The sequence below is a fragment of the Taudactylus pleione genome, unplaced genomic scaffold (assembly GCF_031769625.1).
Source record: "Taudactylus pleione unplaced genomic scaffold, aTauple2 ptg000184l, whole genome shotgun sequence".
In the NCBI taxonomy this organism is placed as follows: Eukaryota; Metazoa; Chordata; class Amphibia; order Anura; family Myobatrachidae; genus Taudactylus; species Taudactylus pleione.
The window spans coordinates 12,396,714-12,424,548 of NW_028284586.1; the positions used below are offsets into that span (position 1 = coordinate 12,396,714).

General features: G+C 43.8%; 1 protein-coding gene across 1 annotated transcript in view; it reads right to left on the reverse strand.

Annotated features, from left to right (window-relative positions):
* Window positions 1-1,501: 1,501 nt before the first annotated feature.
* LOC148519748 (uncharacterized) overlaps window positions 1,502-27,835 on the reverse strand; it is a 71,859-nt gene continuing 45,525 nt past the window's right edge. The window contains exons 11-17 of the mRNA XM_088476208.1: window positions 22,299-22,507; window positions 17,164-17,321; window positions 14,151-14,396; window positions 10,163-10,325; window positions 3,410-3,491; window positions 1,618-1,650; window positions 1,502-1,554 (exon numbers count right to left, since the gene is read on the reverse strand). Coding sequence (XP_088332334.1) covers window positions 1,502-1,554; window positions 1,618-1,650; window positions 3,410-3,491; window positions 10,163-10,325; window positions 14,151-14,396; window positions 17,164-17,321; window positions 22,299-22,507 — 944 coding nt within the window. The remainder of the gene's footprint in view (window positions 1,555-1,617; window positions 1,651-3,409; window positions 3,492-10,162; window positions 10,326-14,150; window positions 14,397-17,163; window positions 17,322-22,298; window positions 22,508-27,835) is intronic.

The window sequence follows — 27,835 nt, forward strand, 5'->3', positions numbered from 1 at the left end:
TATATATATATATATATATACACATATATATATATAGTAAATAAATAAATAAACATACTGCCATTTGGGCTGTGCATCAATGGCTGTCAATGTGGATTGTAAAATTACACTAAGCTACTGGTCAAGCATTCACTAATTAGGAGGCCCTCATTTTCTTTGTCCAAGAGTTCTGCCCATTTTCCTTATATTGTAATTTGACCATACCATCAGGGGCGTATTTATAATGGGTGCAGAGTGTGCGGTGCCCCTGGTTTCAGGGGGGGGCCGACACCGCACACCTTGCACCCATATTATACTTACCTCTCCGGAGTCCCACGTCGGCACCGATGTCAGCGCTGTAAAAATGCCTGGAAACAAAATGTCCGTCACGGCCATTTTCCCGTCGTTTTGCCCATGCGCAGTACAGGGAAAATGGCCGCTGCAGCCATTTTCCCAGTGACCTGTGCATGCGCTATATACTCTGGACACACTCTAGTGTCCAGAGTCTATCAGTATGGTGCTGTGCTTAATGCGCTGCCGGCTGCCAGACTGAGAGGAGGGGGCCTGTGACGGAGACTGCACACGGGCCCCCTCTGCTCTTGAAACGTCCCTGCATACCATTTTAATATTGTACTTATTATTTACATATGTTCAATTTTGTTATTCTTCTCCTTATCTGCTGGGAGACAATGCCATTATTTTCTCAGAGGAAACGTCCCCCAATCTCTGGGGGTGATTCAGCATCGGACAGAATTCCAAAGCTGCACGCAGGCAGCATTGCAATTCCGTTCTTGCAGATATGCAAATGCTGCAGGAGGTGTATGACACCCCCTGCTGCATTTATAATCTCAGCACTGCGACCGAGGTCGCAGGCTGGGATCACCATCGCGACCATCCGGGCTTCCGGTCAGCTGAGTAAGCCTCAGCTTACTCAGGCTGGCCAGCTTACGAGGCCTGGTCACTCCCAGAAAACGGGGTTGACCTGCCCCTGTTTCCGGCAACAGCGGCTGCCCCCGCCCCCCGCACAGCCCCTTAAATGCCTCTTCCTGTCAATCAGGCAGAGGCATTGAATGGGCTGCGTGCGATTACGCAGGACCCATTCTGCACAAACACAATGCGTGCAATGCTGAATCAGCCCCTCTGTATGTTATCTTTTAGACTTCCTCACTCATAATTTTAATACATTAAACTAAAGCAGTGGGTCAGTGGCAATTTCAACATGTATTTTTCAGCTGGGAACCCCCGTGTCAGAGTGCCAGTGTTCAGCAAGCCTTAGGTGTCAGAGCTGTGTTGTTTAGGAAAGACAAAAAGAGGTTCCCAATAAAATCTATTACATACTGATATTCAGGAGACTCCAATAATAGATTCTGGAACCACAATTACGTTCTTGCCTGTAGCACATCTCTGATCTAAGTCACTGCTCTCTCTTTTTGAATCCTTGCTGGCAAAAGTATATAACCAGAATTTGAGCCCATTTGCCATATTAAACATGAAACACTTACAATTATTAAACCCTTTACTACTAGTATACTTGGTGCCCATCATTTATGGAAGAGCTTTCTTGTTTCTGTACATCTGTTTCCATTTTAAAAAAAAATTAAGATAATTATTACACGAATAAATAAAACTGGAACTTACCAACAGCATTTGAAGATTGAAGATACCCTTCATCTGCAAAGCAATAAGGAAGAATACATGAAAATCTATGATATAATCCTACTAAATGTCTGTCTTGCACAAGCGCAGTGAGTCCTAAATGGAGGCCCTGCTTCTCTTCTTCTTCCAGCACTGTATGCATGCAGAGGACAGTTCCCTCCTGTCAGCGCCTGGAGACTTAAATCACCGCTATTCCCCTGTGACCCCCATGAGAGAGACAGAGGCAGGAGCGGGGGGAAGGGGGGACAGACAGTCAGATGGGGGAGAAAAGGAGTTTCAGAGGAGAGAGAGAGAAATAGATGGTGGGGGAGGGGACAGAGATGGGAAGATGAGTAGACAGAGGAAAAAAAACATGAACTGCAACACTGAGCACAATAGTAGCAACCTGTCGACTGACGGGTCCAAAATACTAGTATAATCATAGCGTTGTAGGACACAGATATAGCCAATTGTTTTCAATATTGGAGATATAAAATAACTACTGTATTTGCCCTTACCATGATGCAGGAGGGTGAGCTGTCCAAAGTTCAAGAGTCTCCCAGTGGGTATGAATTAATTGATATATTTTGAGTATATTTTAGTTACACGAGTTAATCATAAAAAAAATTGATTCTGAAATGGTCTAAGCAATTTTATATTATTTTTATACATTTTCTTCAATGATTTCTCTCTAACTTATTTATTTTACAACAGGCATTATTTTCTAACTTTTTTAATACTCTATTGCATAGCAAATAATATATTGCTAATCACAGACATTTAGGGGTAAATTTACTAAGATGGGAGTTCTATTAAGAAGTGATGTTGCCCATAGCAACCAACCAGATTCCAGGTATTATCTTCTAGAAGGTGCTAGATAAATGAGAAGTAGAATCTGATTGGTTGCTATGGGCAACATTTATTCTTATATAGAACTCCCATCTTAGTAAATTCACCCCTCAGCCTTTTGTCTGTTTCCTTATAGAGAAATTTGGGGCATATGAATTCAAAATTGGGAAATAAAATCATGTTAACAACCACCACATTCTTCCCTCTAATCGCGACAACATCACCACAAATTTCTCCGTATGTATCAGGGACTGCTCCTCCGATAACTAGCTACCCCAGTGAAGAGGGCCTTTTTTATTTGAAGTCCATTGCACACAGTTATCTCAGATGGACCTCATAGTGTTTTTACAGTTCCCTATAACTGTGCGCATGTGCTGAATATAGTTTGGGCAAGTGAGAGTTTGCATTCAAATCCTTAATCACCATACGCAAGTGCAGGGAGCAAATAAAAGATAAATAGATTGTTTACAGATAGAAAATAAGTTCTGTCAACAATCATTAATATACTATTTATACAATGCTTTGTGTGGGGAGGAAGGACACATGGAAGGAGCTGCAGAAACAGGAGTGGAGGGATCTTAAAGATCCCCATGACCATGTGTAGTCTCTGGTAAAATCCCTCTTAATGCCATCTGAAGTTGGCGTTACCTTCTGGCTTTAAGCGCCCCCATTTTTATTTTTATTTTGCAGATTTTGACGCATTTGTAAATATCGCCATTACCATAGAGGATATTGGAAGAGCGATGTTATTACAAAAATATCAAGGAATTTAAGTAATGCAGGAGATATTTCCAATATCTCCTACATTACCGCCTAATACATATGGCCAATACTTAAAACATGTGGAGAGTGGCGATTCCTCGTGTTTTTTGGAAAAAAAATCCCAAAATACGCTACATTTGCTTTTTTGAGGTTACATTTTCTCTGTATATTTCTTATAACTCACCTGATAGGAAAATAGGACCATAGTCTAAGATAAACGTGTTCTCCTCATTCTGTTGTACACTTTTCCTGACACCGGAACATGACTACAGAAACAATAGTTGTAATATATTATATGGGTAAATGAATACCTTAAATGAAAATGTTTAACATATAGCTATATTGATTTTTCCTAAGCTGCTGTACCCACTGCAAGTCCTCCCGATACTTCTCTCTTTAACTGATATTAAAAAGATAGATGCCGCATTCCGGAAATTTATTTAGAATAACAAAAATAACAAAACTTCAACACACTAAGGAGGCGGGGGAAATTAATTTTTCCCATATTCTCCTTTATAATCAGGCTGCAATCTGTAGGTAAATTAAGGATTGGATTTTACGTAGAAACCTCATTGCTAACTACATCTGAAAGAAACAATTCCTTTCTGGTTTGGACTTGATCTGTTTTTACATATGCCTAAGAATGATATATCACTGCCTTTGCTTAATAACCCACTCCTGATGTCAACGTGGTCAACATGGCATTCTGTACGTAATAAATGTAAGATTCATTCTTCTTACTCATAATTACATCTCCCTCTCCTGGGTAACAACAACTTTCAGAATGGATCTGCTGCACACCCTTTTTGAAGGTGGGTTTCTGAGGTCCTCCGCACAGTTAGACATTTCACCAATTCCTTAATGTTTGAATAGGCACACATACAATATGATTTTCTACAATCTTGTGACTTAGCCTTTTTACCGGCACAACACTATACAAGTAACGTCCTATCTTTTTTGTTTCCTTTGGATTAGGATAATTAAGTTGGATACTGCTTTCTTGTCCGCTGGCTATTCCTATCGAGCTATAGCTCTTTTCTATCACATATTAAGACTTCCTTACTTTACGGGAACATTCACTATGGGCATTACTAAATGGCAGACCTGCTTTCCAGATCTAATGGAAGCTAACATTTTGCGTACTCTTCAATACTCTCTTAGGGAGATGTTCTACAGACTATTTTATAGAGGCTATCTTTCACCCAAGCATTGTCACCTTATCAGTATTGCAATCTCCCCTGTGTGTCCAAAATGTACCCATGTGGAGGCATCTCTATATCACTGCCTATGGGACTGTAGGGTCATTAAGAAATTTTGGATTGAAGTGAAACAGTTTGTGTTAGCTGACCTAGTTAATTATCTTCCATTGACGCCGGAATGGGCAGTGTTGGGATATATCCCGGGAACAACTAGCGTTTCTAAGGGTTGTAAAGAATTATTGCTGATTATTTTGGCTGTAGCTAAAAAGAGTATCTTCCAACAATGTCCCCCTCCTTCACTAGCCATGTTCAAAGATAAATTATTCTATATCTTCAAAATGGATTGGGTTGACTCCTCCCTTTATAAGGAAAAGAAAAAATGTTTTTCAATCTGGGAAAGTTTTATTGATACTTTAAATTCTGATATTAAAAGGCAGATACAACATCAACACAATGGTATAAAACTAGAATGCTTCTACAAGATCCCCCAAGTACCTACACTTAAAGATAATGGTGGCCTTGGGCCTGGGCGTGCATGGTTAATTTCTTCTTCCCATCTTATTCCCCTTTTCTTTTTTTTTCCTTTCCTTTCCCCTAATCCTTGCCTTTTTCCCTCATTACTATTGAAGTTACTGCCCTATTTTTTCCATCATTCCTATTCTGGTTGGAAAAAGAGAAAGTTGTGGTGAAGTCTTTGTCTCAATGCCACAAGCTGAATATATATGCCCGTTTATTGGTTGGTGTTAATGGACCGAGATGACCGTTATTTTTGCACTTGATTTCTGTTGATAATTTAGTATTTGTAATACATGCTGTAACTTCATCGTTGCCTTAATACTGTACGTACATATAATATTTTTTTGGTATACTGTATATTTTCTGTTGACTTTGAACAAAATATTTTTGAAAGAAAAAAACATATAGCTATATTCAATTATCTGCGTATGTGTTTTGCATTATTATTATTATTATTATTATAAAGAGCAGTAACAGCAGATAAATTACACTCTTACCATAACTGGTCTTGGTGGCCATGGTTTGCCTAGACATTCTGTTGTTGGAGGCAGTACTAACATAAATCAATCAGTGTAAAGTATCACTTTAATAAGCAGCTGACCCGGCAAATCTAAAAAGCTATACATTTGCCAATAATAGCAACAACAAATGCTTACACTGCTGGGTTCTGTCCACTTTCCTTCACATGTGCAACTCATAATGGCTGACTATGGTCCATCTCCAGGGACTATCTAGAAGATCCCTGGAGAGGGAGGTCCAGGTGGCAGTAGAGGCTTGGTACTGCAAATGAGGTCATCATGGCCCTGCCCCAGTGATGTTTTGACACGATTCCCAGCTTTGTGCTGCTTGGGGTGGGGCAGTGTTGACATGATTCATAACATTTGTAATCTTCCTGTCCTTTGCCTCTGCCCAATTCGCCTAATAAGTGGTGGCAGCCGCTGGTTGTAGGAAAGTTACCCACTTTTATGTGAGTCCAGAGACTCTCCCCCAAATTTGTGTGTCTCCTGGAAATTCAGGGAAGGTGAGCTGCAGAGAGTAGGTCACGCATGCTCACTGTGCGAGCCAGAGAAGGCAGAGGGAGCTAGCGCCATCTGAAAAAGGCATTGGCGATTGGTGTCAAGCTTTCAGAGCTTGATAAATAACAATCGCAACATCACCATACATTGTGCTCCCATTTTGACTATGGGGGGTATTAGACCTTAAACACCTAGATTAGAGACAGATAGAGCTGACAATGCAGGGGTTCTAAGGGGTTACAATTCTTAATTTGACTGCAGCCAATGGGCTTTATATACTTGTTACCGGCAGGTATCAGTGATTTCTTCTGTGAGGGGGCTGCTGTAGCTGCAGGTAAGTGATTTTGTATTTGTGTCATTTCTTGCCTTTCTGTTCTTTCTTCTCTCTGCTGTCTTCTCTCAGCTGTGTACATTTGTGTATGTTTGTTGGGTATATACAGGCGTATATGTATATTTAACATCTACTATTTTTGTATATGTATATTTTATATATAATGTGATGACTTGGGGTAGTTAGCTTGGTAGAGTGTCAGTGGTGCAGTGATAGGTGCTTTAATCAGGGTCCACACATAGCTTTTCAAGAAAGTAAACAAAAGAATAGAGCTTTACTGTCAACATATAAAGGAAAATAACAAACACCTAGCCCCCTTTCAGGGCACTGACTCACTTCTTTGCCCCTGCCTAACCTAGGGCAGCTAGTCTGCAAATAATGTCCAAAGTTCCTCTCTGCTTCCTGCAGAGTAAAAGTTGCATACACACGGTACGACATAAATGGACGATAACAATATTGATCATATCGTTATCGTTCATATTGTGCATTCTTCGGCCACCAACGACCTGCGATGCACGGGCATGTATGGTCAATATTGATATCGACCATCGCCCGTACATGCAGGCCAACCTGGTCGATATCGATCAGGTTACTATAGGGATATACTATAGTCGATATCGATCGTCCAGCACACCCAGGAGTTTGAACAAAGATATCGTTATCATTGTTGATCGTCCCATGTGTACGCGCTATAACACTGAGATAGTTAGCCTGGCCTGGCTTGGCCTCTGGCTTCTCAATTGTCAGCTGTCCTGCTTCCTGTAGCATGTTGACACAGGCTCTGGCCTTTAGCTGGCTGGCTGGCTGCCACAGCCTCACAGTTGCAGTCTTTTAGAGGTTTAGGGTTCTCCCTACAGGAGGTAGATCTGAACCCCGGCTTCCTAGCCACCAGTGGCTTCCCAGCACACACTGGTCCCAAAATTGCAGTCCCACTGGTCTGCCACAGTCCTCCTTAGACTGAATCCACTGGGCAGCAATTAGGCATCTTCCCACAACCCTTTTCTTCTCTGTGTGGGCGGATCTCGGTAGATTTTCTGTTTTGGGGCGTTTTCTGTACTTGCGATATTGGCCTATAGCCCAACCTCCATTCTCGTACATTATGGCTGTGCTGTTTTTATTGGTCTTTTCAAATCTTGCAATTGTGCGAGCAGTGCAGCATAGCAAAGGGTTGTTGGATATGTGAGACATTGCAGCTTGGTCACAGCTGTCTCCAGTGCATGGGGGTCTCAGGCGTACCCGTACCCTTGATGGTTTTCATTTAGTTTAGCCCTTATGGTCATTATTTTTTTTTGTGTTTCATTTCGACTCACCTTTGTGACTGGCCTTTCATGGGTCCTTTTGCATTGGTGAGCTTGTTGTCACTTTCAGATTTGCCATCCCACCTCCTGATATATGATTTACAATGTGCAGGTTGCGACGCTCAAAGTCTGATCGGCTGGATTGTGGTCGTAGGCTCCTCTGTGTCCCCGTGCTGACTACCAGTGGTGACAGGTGAGGCTGTCATGGGGTTATTTGTTGTCTCGATTGCGGTTGAGGGCTCGCGGTTGATGCAGTTGGATTGTTCCTTGGGCACAGTCTTTCAGTTACTGTAGGTCGGGTCTTCTGGCATAGTAATTCTGTGGAGTGGGTTGTCCAACATGCTGTCTCATCTTTTCTGTTGTCTTAGGTCCTTACGTTTGATTCTGTTTGTGCGGTTTGCGGCGTTTGAAGGCTTGTCGGCAGGGTCATGGTCATTGCATCCATGTGCTGACTCAAGGAGGTGCCTGGTGATGCTGTCTCAGGCATCTTTGTTGTTAGATTGTCTATTTGAGGGTGCTTGAATGATGCATCTAAATGATTCACTGGCCATGGTTTTTCAGTTCGGTTGGGACTTCCAGCATTATCTTCTGTTCGATCAGGTAGTGCCTTAGAGATTATGGTGCTTAGATGTTTTTGTTTCAGCACAGGGACTGCCTTGACTGCCCCCCGTCTTTGGGCTGCCAGAGCCTGTGCTCTAGGTGCTGGGAGTCAGCTTTTTAATTGACACGTTTCCCGTTGCTGTTGGGGTGTCTTTGTTGCATTATTGATTGGCATTTTTCCTACATTTTTTTTATCTTGGGAGCTTTCAGACACTCATCACTGTTAGCAGTGGGGGCCTTGAGGGATTTTGCCCTGTTTTTGCCCTGATCAAGGTTGATTAGCTGTTTTTACCTCTGGCCAAGTTATCCCTTCCCTTTCTTTCCTCTCTTCCTCTTTTCCCTCCTTTGGTTAGCTGATTTTGTTTATTCATTAATTTGTTTGGATATTGCAGGGTGATATTCGGGGGTTGGGTATGAAATCCCCGCTGTCGGGATGCCGCTGGTCAGAATACCAACAGCGGCATCCGTACAGCCAGAATCCAGACACCCATAGAGAACAACGGTGAGTATTTTTCTAACCCCTAACCCCTTCCCTAACCCTCCCTCCCCGATGCCTAACCTTAACCTCCCCACCCGTAGTGCCTAAACCTAACCTCTCCCTCCCCGCAACCTAAACCTAACACTCCCTCCCCAGTGCCTAAACCTAACCTCCCCCCCTAGTGCCTAAACCTAACCTCCCCCTCCCCGCACCCTAATCCTAACACTTCCTCCTCAGTGCCTAACCCTAACTCTCTCCCTAATGCCTAACACTAACCCCGCTACCTAACTCTAATCTCCCCCTAACACCCCGATACTTACCTTCAGGATGCCGGCGGTTGGGATACTGGTGCTGGGATCCCTACCTGTCGGGATTTCTGCACCGGTATTCAGACCATCGGCATCCCTCATGCAGGATGCCGATTACATCCCGATATTCGGATGTCTGGCAACTTTGTTTAGAAGGGCATTCCTTTGTGTACTGGGCTTACTGTATCTATCCCCATTGGTTCACTCTTCTCCCTTGGTTGCAGCATATCACACTAGTCAAATGATCAGGGCCAGGGGGTTACGTGTTTGGTGTTGCGCATTCGCTTCTCCATTGGGTCACTGCCTGTTTATTTGGACTGTATGTAGCCATCCTCCTGAAGAGGTCCCCCCCTTTTTTGTGGTTTGTACTTGGTGGGTTTTAGGTTTTAGTGTGAGCTTTTAGTGTGAGCTTGTTGAGTTATGGTGGTGGGCTCGGCTCCTGGTCGGTGCCTTGTGTGATGGGAAAGAACGGCAACCTAGAGGCCAGTGAGATTGTTAATAGGTTCACTCCCCTGTAATATACCTTCAGATTGATTGCCCTACCTGGTTCAGCAGCCTTAGTTTCTCTTCCGGGCCTTGGGGTATTGTTTGACTTTTTGGTGACCTAAGTACTTGCTGTTGAAATGGGCATTTAGCCCTGCAAGTATTTTGTTGTCATCTGTTTGTAGACATTGTTCCTGATAGCTGCCTTTCTGTTTCGGTTGCCACCATATATAGTTCAGTATTGGTATTATAAATAAAAAGGGCGACTAGTTTTTAATGCCATATCTGTGTCTGTGTTTTTGTTTTAGATAAGTTTGTTAAGTTTTAGCTGCACCGGGTATTGATGTATCTGTCATTTGCAGATAGGGCATTTATGATATCTAATATATAGGTGTATTAAATAGGTATTTTATCGAATTTAGTGATAAACACTGAAGCTGAGAGGCTTGATAAATAGACCCCTTACTCTGTAAGGAAAAAGCCAGAGATAAAGGATTCTCCTCTCTCTGAATAAGTAAGTTAGTGGGTTAGTTGTTACTCAATTTAGCATCCTTTGGTTTTGTAATGTAGGTCAGGCACTTCACTAGCCATTAACTTTATACAGGTAACAAAAATAATAATGTATATATGTAACTAATGGTAGTCAGGAAAAGCTTTTTATGTATACTACTCTAATTTGTATGCAGTATACATGAGAATATTTCTTACGGGTTGGCAAGAACCTCTTGTGGTATCACAGATGCTGGCTTCACAGTGCAAATAAACTAAGCTGTAATCTCCAACAAACTTGAACATTTGAACAGAAAATCGTCCCTGAGTGGAGACTCCATTTTCCATCACACTGACAGTTCCATCCTTCCTGTTAGGGCACCTGGAATAAAAAGGGAAGGAAAAAACTATAATCTAAAGACAAAGTAAAGTTTTTGATCAGTGGTGGTGCTATGCCCCTCCCAACCCTACTGTTGGTGATAGTGCCACAAGTCTGGCGAATGGAGGTCACCAGGTCTTCTGTTGTTTCGCGGCTGGTGTCAGTTCCATAATTTAGCAAGTCTGCCTCTTGCTATGATAAGCAGGGGATAACATGGAAGGTTAAACTGCCTGACACAGCTGGGGCCATTTATGAGATGTTGTGCGCAGAAAAATTGTAGTGTTCTCGTAGCAGATCCTAGCTGCCATTTTTGTAGTGTAGTATACAAAATGAAATCAAACATCTGATGGGTTCTATGGGTAACACTACAGTTTTCATTGTAAAACTTCAGAACATTGCTATTGTCTTTCCAGGTTCTCCATACCTCGCAGCATAAAGTATTAGGTAAGCTGGCCTGGAAGACTAACCATTCTGACACTCAACTAACTTACTAAGATGCGGGGTCTTTCAATTATTATATTTAACTAATTTTTAGACTCAGTACAGCAGGGGACAGTTTAAAGGAAGTGACACTAGGGTCTAACTACCTATTGTATTCAGCCTTCATCTCCTGCTTGAAGTGTATACCCTATTTATTATCCATTAAGATCATCAGAACATTCACAGAAGCAGGATGTGAGTGCGCTTACCTTGAGGGAGGCCTCAAACGTGTTTAAGGACAGGGCTGCATGTAAAAGAGTCCCAATAGTGATATAAGACTACTGTAGAACTGATGCAGTAAGATTGTGATGTTAAATGCACCTCTTTACAAAACAGAGGTGCACAAGTTACCATAGAATATATAAATAAACATTAATATCCACCCTGACAATAACTACTAATTCATTCTGAAGGGCTTGTTATTACTTTACAAGTGGCTGGAGTGTTTTACTAATATTTTGTGGTCTTTTAATATTAGTTATAGACCGTGGCATGTGCACACAGGGACCATACTTCCCCAACTGCCAGGCTGAATCGTGAAGGCAGCACAGAGCCCCCAAACCAGGAAATAGTCAAAAGGGAAACAGAAGAAAATATATCAGAAGGTAGTCAAAAAGGCAGCAAACACAAACCCCTGATGTTGCTCATTGATTGTGCAGAAGGATACTTTGGGCTCTATTTACTACAATCTGCATTGGTAATGCAGATTGTAGTGTGATATTACCGAGTGAATTCGCATTGCGAATTCAGGCAATATCACAGGGATTTACTACAAATCCCTTGCAGGGACAGAGCTTGCGATAAAGCTCTGTCCCTGCTAATCCCCTTCGGAGCCTTATCACAGTATTTTCGCAAAAAATACCGTGATTAAGTGCCCGCGCATGCGCCGACCAGTCGCCGCTGCTACCCCCCCTCCGACGCTAAGCCCCGCCCCTGGCACTAAGCCCCGCCCCCGCGATCGCGGACCCCTTGCGGTCTGTTTAGACTACACAGCTGATTACTGGGACCGACTCCCGGCTCTGCTCTCCCCGTTAGAGCAGGGCAGGAGGCCGGTAACCGGGGGAGACCCTGGATAACGCCACCTCCAGGTGGCGTTATTATCACAGGGCTTTCCCCGGTATTTTTTTCACATTTATTTTTAGTAACTATGGTCAGATCACATTTCCCATTACAGTTATGGGAAATGCGAACTGCTTTACTAAAAATAAGTGATACTTAGGGCTTGGAGTAGAATTTTACAAATTGGAGTAGAATTTTACAAATTGTACTCCAATTGCCCTGTAATAACTATAGGTGATACTAAAATAATGTGAAAAGGGTGTGAAAACACCCTTTTTCACATTATTTTAGTAAAAATAATGTTGATAAATAGAGCCCTTTGTCTCAAATGTAATAACTTGCGAGTTACAGACACCAGCATGATAGTGCCAATAATTTAAAGGGCAAAATCAGCCTGATTTTGCCTTTTAAATCATTATTGCTTTAAATCTACCCGCTAAATTATTAATATTGTGCCAGTGTCTACAACTCACAGCCTATTACATTTGGGCTTATACTGTATGTCTAAAATAGTAATTGTCCTGTTCTAAGCACAATCAGAGCAAATACTATTTCTGATGTTATTGTTACTTTCTTAAGTTCTTACGTTACCTTCTTAAGTGACTACGAGAGACTTCCTAATAAAGTTGTCTTAGGTTCAGGGGCGTTTCATGAGAGGAGGGGGCCCATGTGCATTCTTCGTCACGGGCCCCCTCCTCTCAGGCTGGCGACGTCCATCAGTGCACTGAGCACTGCACCACACTGATAGACTCTGGGCACTAGAGTGTGTCCAGAGTCTATGGCACATGTGCAGGTCACCGAGGCGGCCATTTTACAGGCATTTTTACAGCGATGACACCAACGCCGACGTGGGACTACAGAGACGTGGGCACCGCACACCCTACACCCATTATAAATACGCCCCTGCTTAGGTCCGTGACAGGGGCAGAACACTAAATCGCCGGACCCCATAACACAGACTGGAGGAGGGGCCCAGTGATGCAGACATCCCCCATAGTCACCACTCTACTGAGCATGTACACAGGCTTGTGCATGCTCAGTGAAGCCCTGTTTCATCTATGATTGGTCAGTGAGTAACTTAATCACTGCAAACTTCTTTCTGCTGATGAGGGAAGAGAAGAGAAAAATGATGCCTTCGAATGTACCTCTATATCTGTCCCAAATCCAATTAATTATTGTTCACTACAGATCTCTGAACTAGATGACTTGATTGTAAAAACCCTTACAATGCAAAACACACACTTTATTGATTAGTATTTATTTTCCCCCTTGGCACCCCCTTTATGCTATACTAGCTGGGATACCTGGCATTGCCCAGGTTGAAGAATGGACCTTAAAGTAGATCTCCAGCCTTATTTTTTTACATTGTCATCACCTATAACCCCATTCCATTGATCCATTGACATCTGCTTGTACTTCCTCTGAGATCTCCTCAAATTTTGCCTATCTATTACTTCTAGCAGTTGCGACCCAGAGTGGATCGTTTTTTTGGTGGCATGGCTATTCTGAAACTTAGTCTTTGGTTGTGCTTTAACAGTGAATGGTCTTGAAAAGGACCACACTTTTGAAGGCTTAGAGGTGAAAAGAACAAAACTTAATTTGAATGTGGTATACTAAAGGGAGAAAGTTTTGACAAGGAACACAGAAGTCATTCACATCTGGATATCAATGCAATTTACTGTAGGAGTAAATTACAGTTCAGGCAGGTGTATGCTCTGACTGTTTGGAATGGGGAATATCAGGAGCAGAAATCACTGCAGAACAGAAATTATTGCAGAGCAGAAATCTCTGCAGACCAACATTGGAGACCATGGCATATGAAAATGTTCTTGGAGGAAATTAGTAACTGTCAGTGCAGGTGCAGTGTGACAGTTGATCCTCTGACTCACTTCTCTTCTGTCGGAGCTCTGCTTGCCCCCCACTGGTACATATCAGCCTGTGTCTTCAGATCAGTGCAGTTTAAGGCACTTTAAGACAATCTGAGCGAACTTGCGTAAACCAAAATTTTAAATCAGAGACTCCATGGTCTACTTTGTGGGCACCATGTAGACCTCCATGGCTCTAACGAACTTCAGACATAGCCAAAAACTTAATTCTGGTCAAACTACGCCACCATGCCAAATTTGGTGGCGCTAGGTACAAAACCCTGGCTGTGCATAAAAGATAAACAGACAGACACACACATACTTTCTCACTTATTATATGGATATGAAAGCACAGCAATGACTGTATCTGTTACAATTGTAAACACAACTGCACATTATGTATAATACATGTTCGTGGACTTACTTGTTCTTGATCATATAATATTTCACAGGATCGTCAATACTTCTTGTAGGCGTAGCAAAGCAATTTTTCATCAGCACAACATACTGAGATGTGTTTTCACCCTCAAGAATGACCCCGATATATAAAATAGTTCTTGTTGACAGAATAATTTCCTGCCCTTGATACGGTGATAAGTAACTCTCATCTCTGTATAGTACCATTTGTGCCTTGAATTGTCCAGTGCCCTCAATGTTCAAAGTCATTGAACTGCAAATAAGATTACAATTATACATTACTGAATCCTGAAATAAACCTAAGCTATTGTTGGCCTGTGTGTATCCTAACTTAGTCCATCACTGTTTTGATCTATAAGTCAGAACTCTTTAAGTTACGCCAGCTACAGTATATGTTTTGATAAAATTGGAAAGTGTGCAGCCAGCTTAACAGAGGTACAGGGAGCAATGGGCATATTATTAATATTTTCTTTTGTTAATATTAGTTAATTTTGTTGACCTACATATACAGCTATCTTCCAACTACGCTTCCTCACATGACAGTTAATGAAAGTTTATTATCGGGAATTGGTTGTGTTGTCACCTATGCCCAGGGGTGTAGCATGGACATAGCAGGTGGAGCTCATGCTCTGGGCGCCATCTGGGGTATGCATTTTGTCCCTCCCTAGTTCTTCACAGACCACCAGGAAAAGGAAACTAGTCCTAGTGGTTCCTGATCAGATGACCCCCTGCTGATATTGTCATCTGACTGCTGCTGTCACACTACACGGAGGGCTGCTGGTGTTCCAGCCAGGTTCTATCTAGCTGACAGTACTCCAGAAAAATTGGGTAAGTCAAAAGTGTAATGTTGGGTCTAATCTACTGCAGAAGGGAGCATATTGGTGTGCAGGAGGGGATATTTTTCTGTGCAGGAGAGGGCATTTTGATGTGCAGAAGAGGGCATGTTGCAGTGCAAAAGGGGGCATGTTGTAGTGTAGGAGAAAGCATGTTGTAGTGCAGGAGGGGGCATGTTGCAGTGCAGGAGGGGGAATGTTGGTGTGCAGGAGGGGGCATGTTGTAGTGCAGAAGAGAGTATGTTGTAGTGCAGGAGGGGGAATGTTGGTGTGCAGGAGGGGGCATGATGTAGTGCAGGAGGGGGAGTGTTGTAGTGCAGGAGGGGGAATGTTGTAGTGCAGAAGTGAACATGTAGTGCAGGAGGGGGCATGTTGCAGTGCAGGAGGGGGAATAGTGGTATGCAGGAGGGGACATGTAGTGTAGGAGGGGGAATGTTGGCGTGCAGGAGAGGGCATGTTGTAGTGCAGATAGGGGCATGTTGTAGTGCAGGAGAGGGCATGTAGTGAAGGAGGGGCATGTTGTAGTGCAGCAGGAGGCATGTTGTAGTGCAGGAGGGGGAATGTTGGTGTGCAGGCGAGGGCATGTTGTAGTACAGTAAGGGGCATGTTGGTATGTAGGAGTTTGCATGTTTTTTATGCACGGGGCATGTTTTTTGTGCATGGGGTATGTTTTTTGTGTATGGGCTATGTTAAAAATGTTTGAGAGCTTTCTATGAATGTGATCATTGCTGTTAACATTGTTCAAGATTCCATATTGAATGTAGTCCTTTGTTTTTCTGTATTGTAGATTTGACGGTACGTGTGATGCTTCAATAAAAAAAAACTTTTTTCTCAAAACAAAAAAAATGTTTGCAAAAAAAAAATTGCTCCTTGACAAAGGCGGAAGCTGAAACGCGTTGGAGATCCACAGCACCCACACGAGGCAGATGGAAGAATCCCCACAGGCTACTTTGACTTATCTCTACAAGCCGCATTTATTTACCACACTCATCCGGACTTCGCGATCACGTGACCACAGGTAGCGCTTGTACACAGAAGACGGAGACGGAAGACACCACTAGCCGACAAGGGGCAGGAGCGGTCACCTGGCACATGCAAGGGGAGGTAAGTGCCGCACAGGAGAGGATCTATGGCAGCAAGCTCCGTGAGAGCCCACACCGTTACATCCACTCCCCAGACGTTTTGATTACCTACCTCCAGCAAACACACTGGTGCTGGTCTGGGACGCCCAGCCCAAGCGCCGGTGTACTGTCTGGACAGGGGGGTATACATCATGTCTAGGGCCTTTCCTCTATCCCTGCACACCCAGACAAGAGCCGTACTCCTGGCTTGGGAAGACTACCCCGGGACATCACTTTTGCATACACCACCAGCAACTTATATATTCTCTCACCCAGCCAGATAACGGGACGCCGCAAATCTGACACACTGACAATAATCGGGATTCTAAGTACTGTCTTATTATTCCCGGAGGGGAACAGTGACCTTAGTGCCTACAGCGATTTGTCACTATGTTCCTCATTTGCAATCATTCATCTTAACTGCATTATTTGCATACGTTGAGCATTATGCATAGATTTGCATTGACTTTATTTATCTAAATATCAACTTTGTTTCTCATTTTTTTTTTTTTCCTACTATATATGTTCATGTAATTTTTGAGTGTTTTTGAATTGAGTAAAACATTTTAAATTTTTTGATACATCAGTGTGTGTTTAGTATATACAATATTGATCATCATTAGATAGCAACATTGTATGGTGTAGCGCTTCAGTACTTCCATAACTACATTGCCAATTTATTATCTGGAGACGGGACATCTCTAGTCTTCTGAAGCAGCTCCCCTCTAGAATCACGATTCATTCCAATTAAGCGCTGGTTCCCTTCCACCCCCTTTTTCAAAAAAAATGTTTGAGAAAAGCTGGTACCAGCTTAATCATAACTATTACCCCCCAACAAAATGGAAGGTGCAGTAGCATACTTACTTTTGCGCCATAACTCCATGCTTAACCTCTGCTTTTGCCACATTATCAAGCGGCCCATATCACAGTGTGTTGGTGTTGTTAGAGGTTTGGCAACTGAGTTCTATTGTAATAAAGATTCATGTGTGGTTCATCTGCTCTTCACTGGTTCAGCAAGAAGCTCAAGCAAGAGATACATCTAATCTAGAATTTATTATACCATTACCTTATAACTGGTCTCAATGAGTTTTCCAGAGTGAGATTTAAATCCAGAGGATATGAACAGGAAAAATCCAGTTGGACTTCATGATATCGTACGATGATCAGGTCTGATATCATTTTCACATACATAGTATTTTTGTAGGTTGCATGTGTTCCATTATTCTAGAAACACAAAGTTAGGCAAATTAAAGTGTGTTACTATTGTATTGACATGGATGTTTCATGTACTTGTTTGTGTAACTGTTTCATAATATACTGGGGTTTATTTATCAAGTAATAGTTACTTTCTACCCCAAAACTGCTGATTATAGTTTTATTTGCAAGTAGACGTTGTTCCTTGCGTTGTCTGGTTTTTCCTGTCTTTCTCCTAAGGGTAAATTTACTAAGATTCAATTTGGTCCCGAATTGTTCCTTTTTCAACTCGGATAGGATCGATCAAAAATGTCAGTTTTTTTCACATTAAAAATCGGGAATTTACCATGCTCCCGATTTTGAAAGGATCGTTTTGATTGATGGTGTATTTGGTCGATTCTGTCCTTTTTGAAGCCCCGATTTCCCTGCCCGAATTTCTATTCTGAACAAGCAGGCTGCACATGTCAGTGAAATATGTGCAGATTGCTTGTTTATTTTTTTATATTTTAAGGCACGGCATCTCCAGCAAGGCCACGCCCCTTGTTGATAGATCACTCACCCCATTTTTGGGCGCGCTCATTTGGTGCGCTCGGTTTTCCCTCCTTGCTGGATTCAAAAGTTGGGAGGTACAGTATGTATAAAGTGGTTGATATACAATATGAAAATTCATAAGGAAGTATTAGAAAGTGTCCTATCATATATACCCTAAGTGGAAACAGGAATTATATACTGTATATGTGTATATGTATTCTTGTCTATTCGGCACTGTATTTATTCAGACAACCACCCTGGTACCTTCACTTCAATAGTGCACAAAAACAGTATGTCGGCAATGCACATGAGGCACTCTCCATGTATGTTGTATCCTGATGAAAAGGCTCTGCGCAGCCCTAAAATGTTTGTAGAATGTTTGCACATTGCTTATAAAAATTTTCTACTTTGAAATAAAAAAAATTAGTACTGAGGACACCGCCGGCACCCACGCACTGCCGACACTGTCAGCATGCCCGCACTGAGGACACTGCTGGCACCCCCGCTCTGCCGACATCGCTAGCACTCTGCAATGAGGACACTGCCGTGCCTCATACTGAGGAAACCGTCAGCACCCCGACACTGCCGGTACCCCAGCATTGAGGACACTGCTGGCACCCCCACACTAAGGATGCTGCTGGCACCCCTGGTGACATCGCCAGCACCCCCGCACTGAGGACACCACTAGAACCCCCTCAGTGAGGACACCGCTGGCACCCCAGGCACTGCTGACGCCGCCAGCACCCCCGCACTGCCGACACCGCCAGCGCCTCTGCACTGAGGACACTGTCAGCACCCCTGCACTGCCGCACCCCATGCTGTGGACACCGTTGGCCCCTGCCTGCACTGCCGGCACTCCCACACTGAGTACACCACTGACACCCTCACACTGCCGACACCACCAGCATCCGCACACTGAAGATGCTACTGACATTCTCGCACTGAGGATACCGCCAGCATCCCCGCACTGTCGACACCGCTGTCACAGTAAATGCACTATTGGTATATTCAGCCCACACTGTATACCGCACTGTATCCGACCTGTACTGTATCCATCCCTCACTGTATACCGCACTGTATCCGACCTGCACTGTATCCATCCCTCACTGTATATCGCACTGTATCCAACACTATATCCAACCTGCACTTTATCCAACCCACAAATGTATCCCGCACTGTATCCATCCCACACTGTATCCAACCTGCACTGTATTAGACATGCACTGTAACCGAATCACACTGTACTTGCACTGTATCCAACCCACCTGCACTGTATCCAACCCACAATGTATACCACACTGTATCCGGCCAGCACTTTATCCAACCCACAATGTATACCACACTGTATCCGGCCTGCACTGTATCCATCCCACACTGTATTCGACCTGCACTATAAACTGCACTCTATTAGACATGCACTGTAACCGAATCACACTGTATTTCCCACTGTATCCGACCTGCACTGTATCCAACCCACAATGTATACCACACTGTATCCGGCCTGCACTTTATCCAACCCACAATGTATACCACACTGTATCCGGCCTGCACTTATCCAACCCACAATGTATACCACACTGTATCCGACCTGCACTTATCCAACCCACAATGTATACCACACTGTATCCGGCCTGCACTTTATCCAACCCACAATGTATACCACACTGTATCCGGCCTGCACTGTATCCAACCCACAATGTATACCACACTGTATCCGACCTGCACTGTATCCAACCCACAATGTATACCACACTGTATCCGGCCTGCACTTTATCCAACCCACAATGTATACCACACTGTATCCGGCCTGCACTGTATCCAACCCACAATGTATACCACACTGTATCTGGCCTGCACTTTATCCAACCCACACTGTATCCAGCACTATATCAGACCTGCACTGTATCCCACACTGTATCTGACCTGCACTGTATCTGACCCACACTGTATACTGCACTGTGGGCCTGATTCAGAGATGAAAACAACTGCAAATCGCACGCAGTTCGAGCAATTATTTACCATTGCACATGCATCGCAGTGCGCGTGCGTGAGGGCAGCAGTGCCTTTGCGCAGACCATGGAGGCCCATTGCAGATTGATTGACAAGAAGTGACCATTTGGGGGTGTTGATGGGGTGGTTATTGAAACACAGGTGTGCCTGGCCGTTTTAACGCCGTTACGTGGGTGTGCATAAATTAGAGCCACTACAACTGCATATGCAGCTCTGCGTGGCAGATGAGCTCCCTGGACTACATCAGGTCAGACCTGCAGCAAGGGTAAAATGGCCACCAATGAACTTCGATGTTACCGATGTTTAAGTAGGTATGAGTAGTTGTACGCAGGCGTGAAGGCAGTAGTGGGCGCCTTTATGCTCGGGTGATCTTTGATAACATTAGCATATTTTTGCAACTGCGTTGTGTGCAGAGACGCAGTTGCTGACGCATTAGCGTCCGTCTCTGAATCAGGCCCTGTATCCAGACTGCACTGTATCCAACCCACACTGAATCCAACATTATATCAGACCTGCACTATATCCTGCACTGTATCTGACCTATACTGTGGCCAACCCACTGTATACCACACTGTATAAAACCCACACTGTATCCCACACTATATCAGACCCACACTGTATACCACACTGTATCCGGCCTGCACTGTATCCAACCCACACTGTATCCGCACTATATCAGACCCGAACTATATCCCGCACTGTATTAGACCTGATCTATATCCCACACTGTATCCGACCCACACTGTGGGCCTCATTCAGAGGCGGTCGGAGGATGCAAGCGGTCGCTCAGAAACTGGGCGGCCACTTGCATCCTGACCGCCCGCCTCTGTTGCGGTCGTTAGGCTGTGGGTTAACACCCACAGCTCTAACGACCGCTCCGGTGATGGTCGCGATGGTCAGAGACCATCGCGACCATCGGGGCTTACGACGAGACCCTAGGGTAGGGTCTCCCTTGTCATAAGCCCCAGAGAGCTTCTGGCTCTGTCTGAGCCGAAAGCTCTCCACTGACATCACTAGTGATGTCAGTGGGGCCACCCCCAAACGGTAGGCGTTCCCATGGGAACGCCTCAGTTTGGGCTGCCACACCCCCGGCCCGCCTTCCAAACGGGGCGAGCTGTCAATCAACATCGACAGCTCGCCTCCTTTGGATCGAGACCCGCTACGACCGGCACTGTCGGTCATAGCGGGTCTCACGCATGCGCGCGCCGGCGCCGGGGTGCGCATGCTCTGTGGGGGGCCATCGACCCGGTCCGAGCGCATCGGCGCTAACGACCGGGTCTGAATGACCCAAAGTATCCTACCGGCACTGTACCCTGCACTGTATCTGACCCGCACTGTTTCTGACCCATAGGTAAGGAATGCTGTTTTTTATGGTTGGAAGATTTTGGGGAACTGCTCAACAAAAAGGCTGATTGAAAGGGGCTTTACATGGGCACAAAGTGCCAGTCATCAGTGGCCCAGCACCCCCAGGAGGGAAATACAGATTGGGCACTGAGAATAGGCATGTGCTAAGGGCATGTGCACTTGTGTAGGGAGCATTCATGTCTGCTGTTGCTATTCATACATGGGTTAGGTTTTTTTTGTTTGCTGCTTGTTAACTACGGCTACTTGTTTTGAGCCAGGATATTCCACGCACAACTTTTAGTAAATTACTGTGTTGTATTGTTTTCTATTGAATGTACTTGCGAGTTGCTAATTTGCAAAACATTTGTAAACAGAAATAACTGCTGTGTGTTTGTGCCGCTGCTCATATATTAATACATACAGTATATACACACACACATACACATTCAAGGGTGGTTTAATAAATAAGGTAACAAGACCTCTCATTGCGTAAATATTACTCGTACATATACGTACTGTATAATTAATAGCATGGCCTTGGTACAGAATATAATCTTTCCACACAGCCCCCATACTTATCTAAGCATTTGTTCCAATGGTGCACCACGGTATGTATCCCGACATACAAGACATCTATCCCGGCATAGAAGAAATCAGTGTCAAGCGCCTGAAGCAAGGACATGATGAATTTTTGAACGTCACCATCGGTCATGAACCTTCCACCCAGGTGCTTCTTCAATGGTTCAAAGAGATGAATATCACTCAGTACCAGGTCAGGGCTGTAGGGAGGATGCTGCAGTACCTCCCAATAGTAGCTTTGTAACAACTCATGCCTGCGGTTGGCTGAGTGTGGCCAGCAACAAACATTTAAAATCCTGGGACTATCACTAGAATTAGGGAAAGTTGGTAACTACTGTATTAATGATCTGGCTATTGTAAGAGTTTCTAATAAAGAAAATATATAAACAAATGAAGAAATGGTCAGTAAAATAGGCAGCATAACTGTAAGATAGGATAGACTAGTTCACTTATTATTGCCATAATGTTCTGTGTTTGATTATTTAATAATCTTATTCCTTCAACTTCCCATGACAGATTTCTACATATCCTCAATGTACTTACATAAAGCTGGTTTCCACATGTTCTATCTTGCAGAGGACTTATAACAGAAATGACTCCTGTGTTGTTCCGGTCTTCATAACCAACACAATTGTTGTCTAATAGGTGGATGTTGGTGACATTAAGGTTTAGTCTTTTCAGCTGACATGTCCGAAACAAAGCTGTTATTTCATGTGTACTGCACATCAGGTCAAGGTGCACATCTTCAATATCTGTAGAGTCATCATTAAATATGGTGTATAGTATGTAATTATAAGGCATCTTAATCAATTAAAATAAATTCAATAAACAAAGTAAATGAAAATAATATAGATCCCATATGTAAAATAAATAAATAAATCATTAAATGTAATAAATTAAAATAAATTCCAGTGGTGTTGCTTACTGGTGGCATTCTTTAAATGTTGCACAATACAGTATCTGCTTCTATTGTTATGTCCCCTGGTATACCCTTTGGATGCATAAGCATAGATTAAGACGTTGGTGTGCGGCTCCACTCACAGTGCATCTTGGTGTTTAGTAGATGCAGTTAATTCACTACTACAACTGGAGTTGGAATATTACTGTCCCAATCTTTCACATACGCAGTTCTCCCACAGGTATCATCACTCACATTTACATCATTTGGAGTACAGTACATTCTATCAGGACTTTCACCCCTTTCTCTCTGCATGTTGCTACTGTCTATCGCCCACCTGGGCCACAACAACAATTTCTGGAATTTTTTTGTGCCTGGCTCCCTCACTTCCTATCCTCAAACATCTCCACCATCATCATGAGTGATTTCAATATCACTATTGACAGTCCACAATCTCCTCATGCCTCCAAACTACTCTCTCTAACCCCCTCTCTTGGCTTCTCACAATGGACTGACTCCTCTACTCACCAGGAGGGCCACTGCCTTGATCTTGTATTCACCAGACTATGCTCAGCTTCTGAATTCACTAAAACTCCTTTCCCTCTCTCAGATCACAACCTTATCACCTACACACTCTCCTCCATTACATCAACCACAATGTCACTGAAATCAACCAAGCCTCCACAAACCCGCAGAAATATTAATGTTATTAATTTTCAACAATTATCCAACTCTCTGCGACATCTATTCTGAACAATTTTTACATTCACTTCTCCTGAGATTGCTGTATCACCCCTGAACCAGACTCTAGAAATACCCCTTGATGAAGTGGATCCAGCTACCCATCACACTCCATGTACACTTAGACATCATCCATGGCATTCTAAATTAACAAGACCCCTGCAAAAACTCTCACGTAAAGTGGAACGTCATTGGCATAAATCTTCTACTCTAAGTGACTTCCTCACATATAAGACTATCTACCACTCTTATCGTAATGTTCTGGACACTGCCAAACAAACATATTTCCAATCTCTCATCTCTGCCCAAGCCTCTAACCACAAGCAACATTTTAATATATTTAAATCACTTCTTACTCCTCCTTCAACCAACCCACTGGCTACTGTCAGTGCACAAGATCTTACTTCCTATTTCAAAGACAAGATTGATAAGACCCGAAATGGTGGGCTCTTCCTCAGCCAGTGACCTGCTCAATTCCCTACCTGAACCATCTGGCACATTCTCTTTATTTGACCCCACAAATGAAGATGAAGTAACTACCTCTCCTGTTGACCCTATACCATCAAAAATCAGTAAAGCTCTGTCTCCTGTGCTAATCCCAACCTTAACTAAAATCTGTAATCTCTCTCTCTACTGGTATCTTTCCATCACTGTTCAATCATGCAGTGATTACTCCCATTCTGGAAAAAAAAAATTCTGACCCTAACTCTCAAATTACTGCCCCATCTCCCAAGTCCCATGCCCCTCCAAGCTACTTGAGAGACTTGCCTACACTCGCCTCACACACTTTCTTAACTCATACAACTTATTGGACCCACTGCAGTCTGCCTTTCATTCCCAACACTCCACAGAGGCAGCAGTGAGTAAGGTAGTGAATAATTTGGTTATTGCCAAGGCTAAAGGCCACTACTTACTTCTTATTCTTCTAGATCTCTCTGCTGCTTTTGACACTGTTGACCACTCTCTTCTCATACAAACACTACAATGCCTAGGTTTTCAGGACACAGGGCCTGATTCAGACCCGCTTGCGAGCGCTGAGTGCTCGCAAGCGGGTCGATGTTGCCCAAGTGTGCATGCGCACGACGGAGGCGGCTCCGTTGTGCGCATGCGCGAGACCCGAATAACGACGGCCAAGCCGTCGTTATGGGTCTCGCACCAAAGGGGGCATGCTGTCGATGGTGATTGACAGCACGCCCCCTTTGGTGGGCGTGCCGGGGGCGTGGCTGCCCAGACGGAGGCGTTCCCATGGCCTACCATGGGGCCGGCCCCACTGACATCACTAGTGATGTCAGTGGGAGTGCTTTTGGCTCTGATAGAGCCAAAAGCACCCCAGGGCTTGCGGCAGACGAGACCCTACCACAAGGGTCTCGTCGCAAGCCCGATGGTCGTGATGGTCTCTGACCATCGCGACCATCATTTTGGCCAGGAGGCCGCTCCAAAAAGTAAGAGGGACGGCCCTGATTCAGAGCAATCGCTCTGTCAGAGCGTCCGGCTCTGAATCAGGGCCACAGCCCTTTCTTGGCATCCTACCTATCTAATGGCTCTTTCAATGTGTGTTTTTCTGATTCTACCTTCTCATCACTACCTTTATTAGTTGGAATATCACAAGGCTCAGTCTTAGGTCCTCTGCTTTTCTCAGTCTATACCACCTCTCTTGGCAAACTAATCAGCACTTTCGGATTTCAGTATCATAGGTACACAGATTATACTTAAATCTACCTATCCTCCCTTGGTCAGTGTCATTAAATATCTTTCTGACATGTCATCTCACCACCTGGTCTTAATATTTCCAAAACAGAATTAATTATATTTCCAAAGGTCAATAGTAGTTACCAACCTGATCTCTCTATCACTGTTGATAACTCAACAATCCACCCTACCCCAAAAGTTCACTGCCTAGGTGTCATTCTTGACTCTGAATTGTTCTTTTTTTCCCCACATTCAGTATGTTTAAAGATCATGTTACATACATCTAAAAAACATATCCAAAATTTGACCATATGTTACACTAGATTTTGAAAAACTCCAGTCCATGCACTCATTATTTCCCGCATTGACTATTACAATAGTGTCCTTACTGGTTTTCCCAAAAACAGATTCTTGCCACTACAATCTTTTTGAATGCATATGCGAGGTTGATCGTCCTCGCCAAACGTCCATCGTCTGCTGATCTGCTCTGTCAGTCCTTCCATTGAATACGGTTTTCTACCGTATTCAATATAAAATACGTTTACTTACACATAAGACTATTAACCAAACTACGCCAACATACATCTCTTCGCTTATCTCAAAATATCTTCCAACCCGACCTCTCCGCACTGCACTGCGTCTCTCATCCACATGCATTACTTGCTCCCATTCATGGTTACAGGACTTTCTGCAGGCTGCACCCACTCTGTGGAATGCCGTCCCAGGCACAATAAGACTTTCTGTTAGTCTCCAAACCTGCAAGCATTCCCTGAAAACTCACCTCTTAAGATAAGATAAGCTTATCAGATTCCAGAACTGTCCATATAACGTTCATATCTTCATCTATCTAATTACATCCCTTCATACAGTCCTCACATAACCTCACATATTTTCTCTGTCTTCACTTTCACATCCTCCTAAGCCTAGGCCAGCATTCCTGTGTGACTGGATCACACAGCCCACCAAGAACCTCTGCAATCTTGATGGGCCAATATGCAATATGTAGGACCTAACCTTGTGTATCAATGTCTACTTCCCTATAGATTGTAAGCTTGCGAGCAGGGCCCTCTTACCTCTATATCTGTCTGTTATTAGTATCCAAGTTTTGTTCTATTAATGTTATATACAATTGTAAAGCACAACGGAATATGCTGCGCTATATAAAAAACTTAATAAATACATCTATATAATATAAAAGAAAGCATTTCTGTCTGTTTGTACCTTATGCAAGAGTTGTGGACCTAGCTCAACCAATTTTGGCATGGTGGTGAAGTTTGGCCAGGATTAGGTGTTTGCCTAGGTTTGAACTTCGTCAGGGCCACACACCCTTTTTTCTTCACAGTCTGAGCAAGTGTCAAACTTTATGACTCATGCAAGTTCATATTAAATCCAGAGTTCTTTATAAAGTGACCATATTTATATTAGTCAGCCCTCTGTGTTTGCATGTAAGGACGTAACTGGAACTTTGTGGGCCACATAGCAAGATCTTAAAATGGCCCCCCCAGAGGTAAAAAAAACACATACATTTGCCCCCACACAGAGCCCATTCATGTTATGCCACACAGAGCCCATTCAGGTTATGCCACAAAGTAGTACCCCTTATACACATTATGCCATGCAGTAGTAGTGCCACTTATACATTATGCCACACAGTAATGGCCCTTATACTGTACATTATACTACCCAGTAATGTCCTTTACAGATTATGCCACATAATAGTAGTGCATCATATAACCAGGGCCAGCGCCACCATTAGGCAGCTTTAGGCAACTGCCTAAGGGTGCCGGCCACTAAAGGGAGCTGCTGGGTTAATTGAACTAACAAATGAAGGATGCCTCAAAGAGACATCCTTCTTCTACATTCTGCTAGTGGTGGCTGCAGGTCTAACCAGCTGCAGCCGCCGCTGTCACCTCACCCCACACATGACCTGGAGTAACTGGCACTGTCAGAAGATGAGAAGCAGGGTTGCTGGAGCTGAGCTGAGAACAAAATTCACAATATAAACGTTATCCAACTTGCCTAACAGCCTGAGCCAGTACAGGTAAGTCAGCTCAGCAAGCTTTGGGTTAAGTGTGTAGTCAGAGTAATTATATTTATTTTATACAATCACACAAGACCACTATATACCGACAGAAGGGTCTGCTGGTGTATGCTACATAACAGTAAAAATATATATACTGTAGCAGGCAGCTTTACTGTCACAGAAGCAGGGGGGGATGTTATTTGGAAGGAGCCCAAAGGTTTTGTTAAAAGCGGTAGTGAGGTTGTATGGAGATGGCTGGGAGGAAATAAGGGTGGTAGGATGAATATTTGTCTAGGGCGCCCAGAACCTTGCATCGGCACTGCATATAACACATTATTTAACACAATAGTAATGCCCCTTACACATTATGCCACACAGTAGTGGCCCTTACACATTATGCCCCCCCAGTAACTCACCTCCCCGTGTCCCTCCAGCAGCCGTTCCACCCTGTGTGCCATCAGCAGCCAGCGGGTATGGATTTGGTGCTGGGCATGCAGTATCAGACATGGACAGACAGCGCCAGCGCAATTTGAATCTGGCGCCAGTCGCAAGCCAATCGGAACTTACGGATCGGCAGCCAATCAGGAGCCGCCACTGCTGATTAGCTGCCTGTCCGCGAGCTCTGGTTGCATCGCAACTGCCAGCGCTGTCTCTCCATGCCAGCCAGCCAGTGCACCAGCTGTAATCAGCTGGCGGGCCGACACCAAATCAACACCGCTGCAACCCGGG